General features: G+C 43.1%; 1 protein-coding gene across 4 annotated transcripts in view; it reads left to right on the top strand.

Annotated features, from left to right (window-relative positions):
• The first annotated feature begins 20 nt into the window (after positions 1–20).
• The window catches only part of Rad51c (RAD51 paralog C), a 28310-nt gene continuing 15080 nt past the window's right edge, over positions 21–13250 (top strand). For 2 of the 4 annotated variants that reach the window (NR_156495.1, NM_053269.4), the window contains exons 1-5: positions 469–671; positions 2119–2377; positions 3419–3585; positions 7218–7351; positions 9578–9709. Coding sequence is in view for 3 of the 4 variants with exons in the window: in NM_053269.4 (NP_444499.1) it covers positions 554–671; positions 2119–2377; positions 3419–3585; positions 7218–7351; positions 9578–9709 (810 nt within the window). In the remaining variant the exon portion in view is untranslated. Of the gene's footprint in view, positions 381–451; positions 672–2118; positions 2378–3418; positions 3586–7217; positions 7352–9577; positions 9710–13250 lie in introns of those variants that run through there. The other 2 variants (NM_001291440.2, XM_006532009.4) reach the window with 2 other exon arrangements.

Below are 13250 nucleotides of genomic sequence, written 5' to 3'. Positions count from 1 at the left end.
CAATCCCCCGCGAGGGCGGGAAAAGCAAGGGGTCGCCTGGCAAGGGTCAGGGGACACACAACAGACCTCCTACAAGGGTTTTTTGAATTTTTCACAGCAGGAAACTGCCAACTGGTCAGTTTCTGGTTGCTGCGTCTACTACAACTTCCATCCAGGAGGATGGATTCTTGAGGAACCCGTGAAAGAGGGCAGAGCATGGTGAGGAAATATGCTGTACAGGGTTCACTTGGCCTGGCTACCGTCTCCGCGTCTCCGGCCTCTTTTTTTGTTTTTGTGTTCACTGTCAGGCTATATCCGAAACGTGACTCGGACGAGTGAAACTAGAAGACAACCTTACATGAAACCAGTGTGTGGGATTTCCTCAGCAGCAGCAAGGCCTCGTGAGTCTAGGCCGCGCGAGCCCCGCCCCTTACGCCGCGCGTGTGACGTCACGCCACTGACCCTCCCCCGCGGGAGGGCGGGGTTTGGGTTTCCAGCGCTTTCGCGCCTCTTGCTCTACGTCACTGCGTGCGTAGCCGCCGAGCTCTCAAAAAAAAAAAAAAAAAAAAAAAAAATGCAGCGGGAGTTGGTGGGTTATCCGCTGTCTCCAGCGGTGCGCGGGAAGCTGGTGGCTGCGGGGTTTCAGACGGCGGAGGACGTCCTAGAGGTGAAGCCCTCCGAGCTCAGCAAAGGTAACGACTCCCAGCTGCCAGCTGATGCACCGCGGCCGCTTGGCGCCGCCTCCGTCTTCGTTCCGCCGCCTCCGCCAAGCCGATCTTTTGACACCGCTGAAATTCTCTTGAGCTTGGAACTGTGTGGAGCAACGTTTACTGATTGCTTTCTCCGTGCTCGCTGGATGCTTTGAGGAGTGCCTCACTTAATGGTTTAAGGAAGGCTCCTCTTGGACCAGGGTGTCCAATCTGTAGATGAAAGAACCGACTTCTCATCTTGAGGTTTCATGATAAACTGGGTTGGGAAACAATCACAAGCCATGTAATTCTCCTTGGTCAAAGATCCTGGGGGGCGGGGGGGGGGAATTGAAGTTGAAAAATAAAGGATTAGAGAAGGACTAGAGATATTTCAGTGAGAAAAGCAATAGAACATTCCCTTAGACCAGGAGAAAGCTCTAGAAAGACGTTCGTGATTCACAGGAATACTGCCTCCCCCCCCCCCCCGCCCTGGCCCCCGACTTTTCTCAGAGTTCTTTAGGTTACAGATAAGTGGGAATCACAACCGGGCAGTGGTGGCGCACGCCTTTAATCCCAGCACTTGGGAGGCAGAGGCAGGTGAATTTCTGAGTTCGAGGCTAGCCTGGTCTACAGAGTGAGTTCTAGGACAGCCAGGGCTACACAGAGAAACCCAGTCTCAAAAAACAAAACAAAAAAACCAAAGTGGGGACCACTGCATCCTTAATGTTCACAAATCCAAACTTCGTTGTAGTCACCCACTGTGCCAGTAATACTATGCACATCTCTTTGATGGTGATCAAAGAGGACAGAATGGAATCTGGTTTGATTTTTGTTTAAGTGTTGTGTATTGAACTCATGGCTTTGCCAATGTTAAACACTACCACAGAGCTATACCCCTAGTCTAATTTTACATCCCAGCGATGATGCTAACAGAGTAGTAGCAGAATGGGTAGAGCACTAACTAGCTATGTATGCCCAAGGCCCTGGTTTTGATTCCCCAACTGCTAAATAACTAAATAATTGGATAATTCATTTCTGTGTTAGACTTTTGTTTGTTTCAAGAAAAGGTTTGGGGGCTGGAGAGATGGCTCAGCGGTTAAGAGCACTGACTGCTCTTCCCGAGGTCCTGCGTTCAATTCCCAGCAACCACATAGTGGCTCACAACCATCTGTAATGGTATCCGATGCCCCCTTCTGGTGTGTCTGAAGACAGCTACATGTACTCACGTATATAAAATAAAAATAAATCTTTTTAAAAAAGAGAGAGAGAGAAAAGGAAAGAAAAAGGTTTCTCAGTGTAGTCCTGACTGTCCTGGAACTCGATCTGTAGACCATGCTGGCCTGCCTGATTTCCTAGTGCTGGCATTAAAGGCATGGGCCCCCATGCCAGGCTCTGAGTTATACTTTTAATTCTCTAATGTCAGGTTTTCTTTTTCTTATTTTATTTATAGAAGTTGGGATATCTAAAGAGGAAGCCTTGGAAACTCTACAAATTCTAAGAAGAGAATGTCTCACAAATAAACCAAGATGTGCCGGTACATCTGTGGCAAACGAGAAGTGCACAGCACTGGAACTTCTCGAGCAAGAGCATACCCAGGGCTTCATAATCACCTTCTGTTCAGCACTCGATAACATTCTTGGGGGTGGAATACCCCTAATGAAGACGACAGAAGTTTGTGGTGTACCAGGTGTTGGAAAAACACAGTTATGGTAAAATAGGACGTTCCCTGCTTACGGGTGGACTTAATGTAACAAACAGAATATTCTGCTGTGAGTTTGTAGTCAGGAAACCAAGAAGCATACAGTACTACTTTGTATGTGTTCACATCAAACAATCAGCTTACCATCATATTATCCAGGATCCCTGTCTTCTTGATGAAGTTTTGATATCAAAAATGTTTCTTTCATAATATTGCCTGGTCACTAAACGTATACACTCCTAATTAATTGGCTTCTGAGATATATTTGTCAGATGTTTTAAAGTTGATTTATATATGATAAAGAAGAGTTCTGAATCATGTTTGGTGACATACTCATAATCTCAACACTCAGGATACGAACGCAGGAGTGCTATGAAATAGAGGATGGGGGCTAGCGAGATGGCTCAGTGGTTAAGAGCACTGACTGCTCTTCTGAAGGTCCTGAGTTCAAATCCCAGCAACCATATGGTGGCTCACAACCACCCAGAATGAAACCGATGCCCTCTTCTGGCAAGTCTAAAGACAGCTACAGCGTACTTATGTATAATAATAAATATAATCTTTAAAAAAAAGAAAAGAAAAGAAATAGAGGATGTTCTGGGCTATATAACAGTTGCTAGACTAGCCAGTGATATAGCAAGACCCTGTCTTCCCCCTCAAAAAAAAAAAGTGTGTCTACTTGGTTATGGCCAACTCCTATAAACAGGACAGTAGGGTTAGAATGGAGACTGAGATAGCAGGATTGGGAGTTGAAGGATCAGCCTGGGCTACATTGCCAGACCGGGACTCAAAGGAGAAAGTAAAGCATTCAGTCCTCAGCAATCTAAAACCCACTACAACTTCCTTAGTTATAGTTCTGTACAACACCTTATCTATTATCTAGGCATCTATTGATCATATGTATTTGGAGCTATGGAGACTTAGACATCTCTTTTGCCTTGGGGTATTTATTTGCATTTAGAAAACTTGATCTAGCTGATGATTATATGCAGTTTACAAGAGACATCTTAACTGGTTATGATAATGATCTGGTCATTTCATTTCGTGGCAGTATGCAATTGGCAGTAGATGTGCAGATTCCAGAATGTTTTGGGGGCGTGGCCGGTGAAGCAGTATTTATTGATACAGAGGGAAGTTTTATGGTTGATAGAGTGGTCAGCCTTGCAACTGCCTGCATTCAGCACCTTCATCTCATAGCAGGAACACACACGGAAGAAGGTAAGTTAAAGACGGTTTGTATGTGTGCATATCTCAGACCTTCGTAAGAGACTGTCCCAAACTAGAAGCATAACTAGTTAATCTCCAATACTTTTGTTGCAAAATGATGTACAGCGCTCTCCCCATAAGCCAGGTCGTGTGTGATCCTTCTGCCTCAGTCTCCAAAATGCTGGAATAATAGACCTGTGTCATACCCAAAGTGGTAGCTATTAACTTTTTTTTTTGAAGATTTATTTATTTTATATATATGAATACACTGTAGCTGTCTTCAGACACACCAGAAGAGGGCATCAGATCCCATTACAGATGGTTGTGAGCCACCATGTGGTTGCTGGGAATTGAGGTCAGGACCTCTGGAAGAGCAGTCAGTGCCCTTATCCACTGAGCCATCTCTCCAGCCCTTTTTTGAAGATTTTAATTAAAAAAAAAATTTTTAGGGACTAGAGAAGAGAACCTGGATCCAATTTTTAGCACCCACATGGCAGCTCACTCCTGTCACTCTGTAACTCCAGTTCTGGGGCTTCTGACGCCCCACACAGACATGCAGGCCCGGCATGAATGCACATATTAAAAGGAAAGTATAAAAACATATTTTAAAGTAAGGGTTGTGTATACATGTGCCCACAGAGGCCAGAGGCATCCGATGCTCCTGGAGCTAGAGTACAGTGGCTGTGATATGGATACCCAGTTTCTAAGAATCAAACTCAGTTTCTAAGGGAAACCAGTTCATGTTTTTGTTGTTGTTTAGTTTATTTGAAACAGGGTCTCTTTATTATGTAGCCCTGGCTGTCCTGGAACTCACTCTGTAGACCAGGCTGGCCTCAGACTCAGATCTGTGTGCTTCTGCTTCCTGAGTGCTGAGGTGAAAGGCCCGCGTCACCACAGCCAACACAGTTCGTGTTCTAACCACTGAGCTGTCTCTGGCCCAGCAGCCAGTGCTTTTCTAAGTGATCGCAAAGGTAAACACTTTGGCCATTGAGGTTGCTCGGCAGGTAAAGGTGCTTACCACTCAGCTTGATGGTGTAAATTTGATCCCCAGAACCAATATGGTAGAAAGAGAGAACTCACTCCTGAAAATTATTCTCTGATATCCACAGATGCACTGTAGCATTTGCATAAGAGCACACGCACACGCACGCGCACACACACACACACACACACACACACACACGCACACAGTTTGTTAAGAACAAATTCATTATTTGTATATATGGTTTTTCAGTAGTGTTTACATGAGAAAGGATCTTGTTCTGTTACTCAAACTGACCTGGAACTCACTGTATAGCTCAGGCTGGTCTCAAATTCGGAGTTTTTTTTTTTTTTTAAATCACATTTATCATGATGTAGAGATGGCTCTGTTTTTAAAAGTACTGCCTGCTCTTCCAGAGGTCCTGAGTTCAATTCCCAGCACTCACATGGCAACTCACAACCATCTGTAATGGGATCCAGTACCTCTTCTGGTGTGTGTATGTACATGCAGACAAAACATTCTTTTACATAAATACGTCTTTTAAAAAATCATTATTCAGGGCTGGTGAGATGGCTCAGTGGGTAAGAGCACCCGACTGCTCTTCCGAAGGTCTGGAGTTCAAATCCCAGCAACCACATGGTGGCTCACAACCATCCCGTAATGAGGTCAGACTCCCTCTTCTGGAGTGTCTGAAGACAGCTACAGTGTATTTACATATAATCAATAAATAAATCTTAAAAAAAAAAGAAAAAATAAGTGTTAAAAAAATCATTATTCAGTGTGTGTGCACATGTGTGACAATCTGAGGACAACTTGAGAGTTGCTTTCTTTTTTTTTTTTTTTTTTTTTTCCATTTTTTATTAGGTATTTCGCTCATTTACATTTGCAATGCTATACCAAAAGTCCCCCATAGCCACCCACCCCCTCTCCCCTACCCACCCACTCCCCTTTTATGGCCCTGGCGTTCCCCTGTACTGGGGCATATAAAGTTTGCGTGTCCAATGGGCCTCTCTTTCCAGTGATGGCCGACTAGGCCATCTTTTGATGCATATGCAGCTAGAGTCAAGAGCTCCGGGGTACTGGTTAGTTCATAATGTTGTTCCACCTATAGGGTTGCAGATCCCTTTAGCTTCTTTGGTACTTTCTCTAGCTCCTTCATTGGGGGCCATGTGATCCATCCAATAGCCGACTGTGAGCATCCACTTCTAGAGAGTTGCTTTCTTTTTCCACTATGTGGGTCCTGTGGATTGAACTCAGATTATCATCTTGTCATGGATCAAATACATCATCGGGGCTGAAGAGATGGTTTATTGTTAAGAGCTCTTGCTGCTCTTGAAGAGAACCCAACTTTGGGTCCGAGCACCCACATAGCACTTATACTTATCTGTCCGCAGCCCCAGTTTCAGGGGTCTGATGCCCTCTTCTGGCGTCCATGGGCACTGAGCACATGCATGGTACACTTACATGGAGGCAAAACACTCAATAGCATTACAATATTTTTTAAAACATTCTGAAGCCGGGCAGTGGTGGTGCACGCCTTTAATCCCAGCACTTGGGAGGCAGAGGCAGGCGGATTTCTGAGGTCAAGGCCAGCCTGGTCTACAGAGTGAGTTCCAGGACAGCTAGGGCTACACAGAGAAACCCTGTCTTGAAAAACAAACAAACAAACAAACAAAACAATAAAACATTCTGAAATGTAATAATTAGTTTCTCATTTCAAAACCAAACTGACTTTCATTGATTTTTATCTGTTGAGGTATTTTTGCCTGAATGTGTCTGCACTATGTGTGTTCAGTGCCTTTGGAGGCCAGAAGAGGGCATTAGATCCCTGAGTTATAGGGAGTTGTGAGCTGATGTGTAGGTTCTAGGAATCAAACCCTAGTTGCTCTGGAAGTGGAGCCGGTACTCTTAACCACTCATCATCTTTCCAAGCACCCTTCTCCCTTTTATTTTTTGAGGCATGGTCTCACCATGTAACTGGCTGAGGCAAGGAATGTGGAGGATACGTGATTGGAGGGTATAAATAGGACTGTGTGGCGGAGACAGAACTTGGCTTGCTGGTACAGCAACACTTGTGGGTCTCGAGTCATTGCTGATCTTCACTTCCCTGAGAGAGGTGTAGCCGAGAACTCCTGATGTTCTGTTGTTCCTTCCTGATGACTCGAGCAGAGGCTGAGACCTGGCTGTCTCTGCTAAGTCATGTCACCACTGTTGTTAACCCAACTCTACTTAACTGGACTGCTAGCGTATCTGTGAAGTGTGTGTGAGTAGCTTGAGATGCTGCTGCCTGCTATCTTGTAAACTGTGCTACAGGAGTTGATAGTTGTTACAAAGAACCTTTCTAAACAGGTCCACTTCCCCCATGTCCTTTCTTTTCCACTACCTCTGGTGGGTGGTGGGCTATGGGGAGGTTAAAGCATTTAAGAACCAGCATTAAAAATAGGATTTAAAAAAATTAAAGTTATAATAGAACAGTAATCATCAAATCACAGTTTACAGTCATTTTGCAATAGTTCTATTGTCTTTTAGAAAGTATGTTTTACAGTGATAAAAAGGTATTCCATTTTGTTATTAAAAAACAACTTGATTTTTTATGATTGGCACACTGTTAGAACAAAAACTAAAGCTATTTAAGATTGCTTTGTTTGTTTGTTTGTTTCAGAACATCAGAAAGCCTTGAAGGATTTTACTCTTGAAAATATTCTTTCCCATATTTATTATTTTCGTTGTCATGATTATACTGAGCTGCTGGCACAAGTCTATCTCCTTCCAGATTTCCTTTCAGATCATCCAAAGGTATGGATCATCCTAGTAAAATAGCGCCTTTGAGAGTATCGATTATACAAAAATAAACAGTAGCAATAGTAGAAACTTAATGCCAGTTCAAAAGCCTTTTTTTTGTTTTAAACTATTTATTTATTTATTTATTTATTTATTTATTTAATCTATGTGTGTGCACTGTCTCTCTCTTGAGACACACCAGAAGAGGGCATCAGATCCCATTACAGATGGTTGTGAGCCACCATGTGGTTGCTGGGAATTAAACTCAGGACCTCCGGAAGAGCAGTCAGGGCTCTTGACCACTGAGCCATCTCTTTAGCCCCCCAAAGCTGCTTCTTTCCCTGCCCTCCACTTAATTACTTATTTTGCACACATATGCTATTCACATTTCAAAATATTGTATATTCATTGTATATTCTTAAGATTGAAATATCTGTTGATCACAAATACATTTATTTATTTATTTATTTTTAAAGATTTATTTATTATATGTAAGAACATTGTAGCTGTCCTCAGATATTCCAGAAGAGAGCATCAGATCTTGTTACAGATGGTTGTAAGCCACCATGTGGTTGCTGGGATTTGAACTCGGGACCTTCGGAAGAGCAGTCGGCGCTCTTAACCACTGAGCCATCTCGCCAGCCCCAAACATTTATTTTTGAATTCTATTCTATTGAGCTATACCTATTCTTCCCCCGCCCCGCACCCTCCTTTTTTGTTTCAAGGCACAGTTTCTCTATATAGCCCTGACTGTCCTGGAACTCACTTTGTAAACCAGGCTGGCCTCGAACTCAGAAATCCGCCTGCCTCTGCCTCCTGAGTGCTGGGATTAAAGGCATGCGCCACCACGCCCGGCAGCTATACTTATTCTTATGCCAGTTGTTTTTTTGGTTTGTTTTGTGTTTTAAGACAGGGTTTCTCTATGTGTAGCCTTGGCTGTCTTGGAATTCACTTTGTAGACCGGGCTGGTGTCGAACTCAGAGCCTCCAGAGTGCGCGCACACCATACTTTGCTGACCTTGATTTCTCAATCACCCTGTCTTCATTCAAGTGCTGGGATCCAGGCTTGTGCTACCATAGTCAGCCTGTTTTATTATCATCATCATCATTTTTGGATTTTTTTGAAACAAGGTTTCTTTGTGTAGGCCTGGCTGTCCTGAAACAGTGGCATATGCATGTAATACTAGTATTCAGGTAACGATTATGTAAAATCACTGGCTAAGTACTTTCCAAAAGCAAGCCTGTGAAGGGCTGGGGAGACGGTTCAGTGGTTAAGAGCACTGAGTACTCTTCAGAGGACCTGAGGTGGATTTCTAACACCCACATGACAGCTCACAGACATCTTTAAATCTGGTTCCAAGAGATCCTTGCCCTTTTTGGCCTTCACAGGTATCAGGCATGAACATGGTACACAGACTTACATGCAAGCAAAACACTAATACACATAAAATAATAAAATGAAGTTTAAGGGAAACCTTTGAAGAGATAGAAATGAGGCAGTAGAGTGAGGAATGTGGCTCACGCGGTGGTAGAGTGCTTACCTACCATGCATGAGCCGTAGGTTAATTCCCAGCACTACAAAAGAAAACTCTGAATTTCCCTTTGTATTTACTTAATTTGAGTTAGAATCTCACTGTATAGCCAAGCCTGGCCAGAAACTCATGACCCTCCTGCCTTTACCTCCTGTGTGCTGAGATGATAGATGCATACTACCATGCTCTTATTTTATTTTTAATTCTATAAGTGGCTGGAGGCCAGAGGAGGGCGTTGGATGCCCTAGAGCAGTGCTGCTCAACCTTCCTAAAGCTGCAACTCTTAAATACAGTTTTTCATGTGGTAACCCCCTCAACCATAAAGTTACTTCCATTGCTACTTTGTAATTTTGCATCTTTTATGAATTATAAATGTTTGATTTGTAGCGCCTGTGAAAGGGTCATTCAACCCCAAAAGAGTTGTGACCACAAGTTAAGAACCACTGGCCTACAGAGAGCTGGGGTTATAGGAAATTGTGAGCTGCCTGACATGGGTGCTGGCAACTGAGCTCAGGTCTTCTGTAAGAGCAGTGTATACTCTTAATCGCTGAGCCATCTTTCCAGCACCATCAAAAACTGCCCAGCTAGCTGGCTAGATTTCTTTACTTTTTCAGCCCAAATTTTAAGATTTATTTATATAATGCACTGTGCTTTGGGGATGCCATCTTTATTATAATTTTAACTCCAAACCTAGTTTCTTCTGTCTTTAGGTGCAGCTAGTGATAATAGACGGAATTGCTTTTCCCTTTCGTCATGACCTTGAAGATCTATCCCTTCGTACTCGATTACTAAATGGCCTCGCCCAACAAATGATCAGCCTTGCAAATAATCACAGATTAGCTGTAAGTATTATTGGCCAGGAGGATTTTACAGTTAGGACTGAAATACTGATGTCTAAATTAATACAAATTTTGCCTAACTAAATAATGTGAATATGGTTTGGAGGGATTTCTGGTGGTTGTTCTTGTGGCTGTTGTTTGTTAGAGATAAAGCCTGGGTAAATAACCCGAAACTTGATAATGTAGTTCTGCTTGTCCTTCAACCCTGTCCTCCTACCTTAGCCTTCTTAGTGCTGAGATTTCAGATGTGTTATCATACATGGCTTTTAATGTAGATACTTTATAGAAAAGCCAGGTTTTGTTTTTGTTTTTTATAATAGGGATTTGACCCAGAGCCTCATGCATGAATTATAGGTAGGCAAGTGTCTACAACTGGGCTGCTGTATCAGTCCTAGAGCTAATTCTAGATTTGAGATATTAAGGGAACAGTAAATTATGAGTTTAGGAGTACAGAGATACCTGTTTGCTATTTGTTTCCATTCTGCAGCCACATCCTTCCACTGACAAAAATATACTCGTTAAAAGAGAGGTAAAATGCTTTTAAGTTGTTTTTTTTTTTTCTTTTTAACCTTGTTAAGGAAGTTCTTAGTACATGCCTATAATACACCAAACACAAATAAAAAGAACTTCCTCTGGGCTGGAGAGGTGGCTCAGTGGTTAAGAGCCCTGACTGCTCTTCCGGAGGTCCTGAGTTCAATTCCCAGCAACCACGTGGTGGCTCACAACCATCTGTAATGGGATCTGATGCCCTCTTCTGGTGTGTCTGAAGACAGCTACAGTGTATTTACATATAGTAAATAAATTTTTTTTGTTTTTTAAAGAACTTCCTCTATAAAATTAAAAATATTTTCTTTTCCAGATCTTATTCTTTTTTTTTCTTCTCACTCCAGCCCCACTCGCTCCTGCCCCCAGATCTTATTCTTAAGTTACATTTTACTTATTCTGTGTGCATGTACATGTGTTGTTACATGTATCGTAGTACAGGGTTAGAAGACAACTTGCAGAAGTCAGTTCCTTCCACTCTGGGGTCTCAGGGATCAAACTTAGGTTGTGTCCATGGCAGTGCCTTTCACTGAGCCATCTCACTAGCCCTTTTGCCATATTCTTTTTGCCAAAGCATAGTGCCGTTTGCATTATTTCTTACTGTTAATTGGAATTCAGCATTGTTAATGATGGCATCCTGAAGATCCCCCAGTAGAGGGCACCCAAGACAGACAGGCTGCATAGTCAGTGGTTTGTTGTTGATACTGCTTTCCTTTGTTGTTTTGTTGCTCCTGCTGCTCCAGCTCAGACACACTAAGCAAACATTCTGCCATTGAGCTACATCCCCTGCCCTATTTTAATTTAGTTAACTCTCTTGTTGTTTCTCTCTCCATTAAATACATATACATTTTGGCTTGTGTGTGTGTCCATGTGTGTATGTAGGCACATGTACAAGAATGAGTGTGCTTGTGGAGGCCAGAGGTCAGCATTGAGTGTCTTCCTCAGTCGTTCTCCACCTTATTTTTAATTTTTAAAAAAATTTTGTTTAGCTGGGCGTGGTGGCACACTCCTTTAATCCCAGCACTCGGGAGGCAGAGGCAGGCGGATTTCTGAGGTCGAGGCCAGCCTGGTCTACAAAGTGAGTTCCAGGGCTACACAGAGAAACCCTGTCTCAAAAAACAAAAGCAAAACAAAACAAAACAAAATTTGTTTATTTCTTTTGTGTGCCTCTGTGCACGTATGTGTGCACACGTGCCATTGCTGTGCATGTGGAGATCAGAGGATAACTTGTGGTAGTTGGGTTTCTCCTTCCACCATGTGTGTCCCAGGGATTATATTCAAATGGCAAGTGCCTTTATCTGTGAAGCCATGTCACTGTCTCAGCCACCTTAGTTTTTGAGACAAGGTCTGTTTGTCTAGGTTGCCTGTCTCTGCCTCCCTCAGCCCTGAGACTGTAGATGTGCATCTGAACTCAGGTCTTCATGCTTGCATAGCAAGGACTTTTTACTGGCTAGCCATCTTAAGTTCCCTTTCTCTTTTAAATGCTGTTTTATATTACTAATAACCTGCAGAAAGGGTGTTTTGAAAGTCTGGGTTTTGTTTTCTTTTTCTCTCTGAGAGTTTGTGTGTATGTGTTTGTGCATGTGTGTGCGTGTGTTCCTGGAGACCAGAGGTCAGCTTCAGACCTCCTAAGGAGTTGTCTGCCTTCTGTTTTGAGGTGTAGTTTTCTGACTGTCCTGGAGCTAGGCAGTTAGGCTAAGATGCCTAAAATGCCTTTATAATCATGGTAGATTGTAGAAAGGCCAGTACATGGGTCATTTTCACCTGGGGCCCGGGGATCCAGGTCAAAACAAGTTCTCAGGCTTGTGTATCAAGCGTTTTACTGAGTGTCTCATCCTTCTTTGGAAATATATTCTTTCTATATTTATTTATTTCAAGGCAGAATCTTGCTATATGTTCCTAGCTGGCCTAGAGCTCACTGTATAGACCAGACTGGCCTAGAACTCACAGAGATTCTCCTGTGATTGTTTCCCAATGCTAAAATTAAAGCAATTTACCACCATGCCAGGCCTGAAAGCCTATTCTCCTTAAAATAAATTGAAGCACTGGGCAGTGGTGGCACACGCCTTCAATCCCAGCACTTAGGAGGCAGAGGCAGGTGGATTTCTGAGTTCGAGGTCTGCCTGGTCTATAGAGTCAGTTCCAGGACAGCCAGGGCTTTACAGAGAAACCCTGTTTTGAAAAACCAAAACTCGTGGGGTGGGGTGGGGGTGGGGGGACGGACACATATAGCTTTTGTTTTCCTGCATCTTTAGCAGTTTTGAGTCTCTAAAAACACTTTAAATTTATTCATGTGTATGAATGTTTTGCCGATATGCATGTATGTGTATCCTGTGTGCTTCTGGTGCCTGTGAAAGAAGCATCAGATTCCCTGGAACTGGCGCTAAGGATGCTTGTGAGATATCAGATAGGTGCTGGAAACTGAACCCAGCTCCTTTGCAAGAGCAGCAAATATTCTTAACTGCTGGGCCATTTTTTCCATCCCCCTTTTGAGTGTTTTTGTTGTTGTTTTGTTTTGAGACAGGTATCACTGTGTGGCTCTGGATGCTCTGAAGCTCACTGTGAGGTTTAAAAGAAACCATATGGACTTTTCTGTACTGAAAAACTAGTATCAGGAGATCTGGGCATGGTAGTACATTCCTGTAATTCCACGAGTGTGAAGGCAACTTGGTCTACATAATGAGTTCTAGGCCAGTCAGGGCTATATACTGAGACTTTATCTCAAAAAACTAAAATAGAATTACTGTTGGGATAGGCTTGGTTGCTCATGCTTGTAATTTTAGTACTTGAGAAGGCAAGAGAATCTGGTTCGAGGTCAGCCTCAGCTACATAGCAAATTCAAGGCCAGCCTGGGCTACATGAGCTCCTGGCCAGAAAAAAGAAACAAATTAGGGTGCTCTGGGTAAGATTTTAAAGACACATGTGCGGGTTTGGGGATTTTAGCTCAGTAGTTGAGTATTTGATAATGTGCAAGGCCCTGGGTTTGGTCTTCAGCTCAGCC

Source organism: Mus musculus, chromosome 11 (genome assembly GCF_000001635.26).
Source record: "Mus musculus strain C57BL/6J chromosome 11, GRCm38.p6 C57BL/6J".
In the NCBI taxonomy this organism is placed as follows: Eukaryota; Metazoa; Chordata; class Mammalia; order Rodentia; family Muridae; genus Mus; species Mus musculus.
This window is presented reverse-complemented; position numbering and strand designations above follow the sequence as displayed.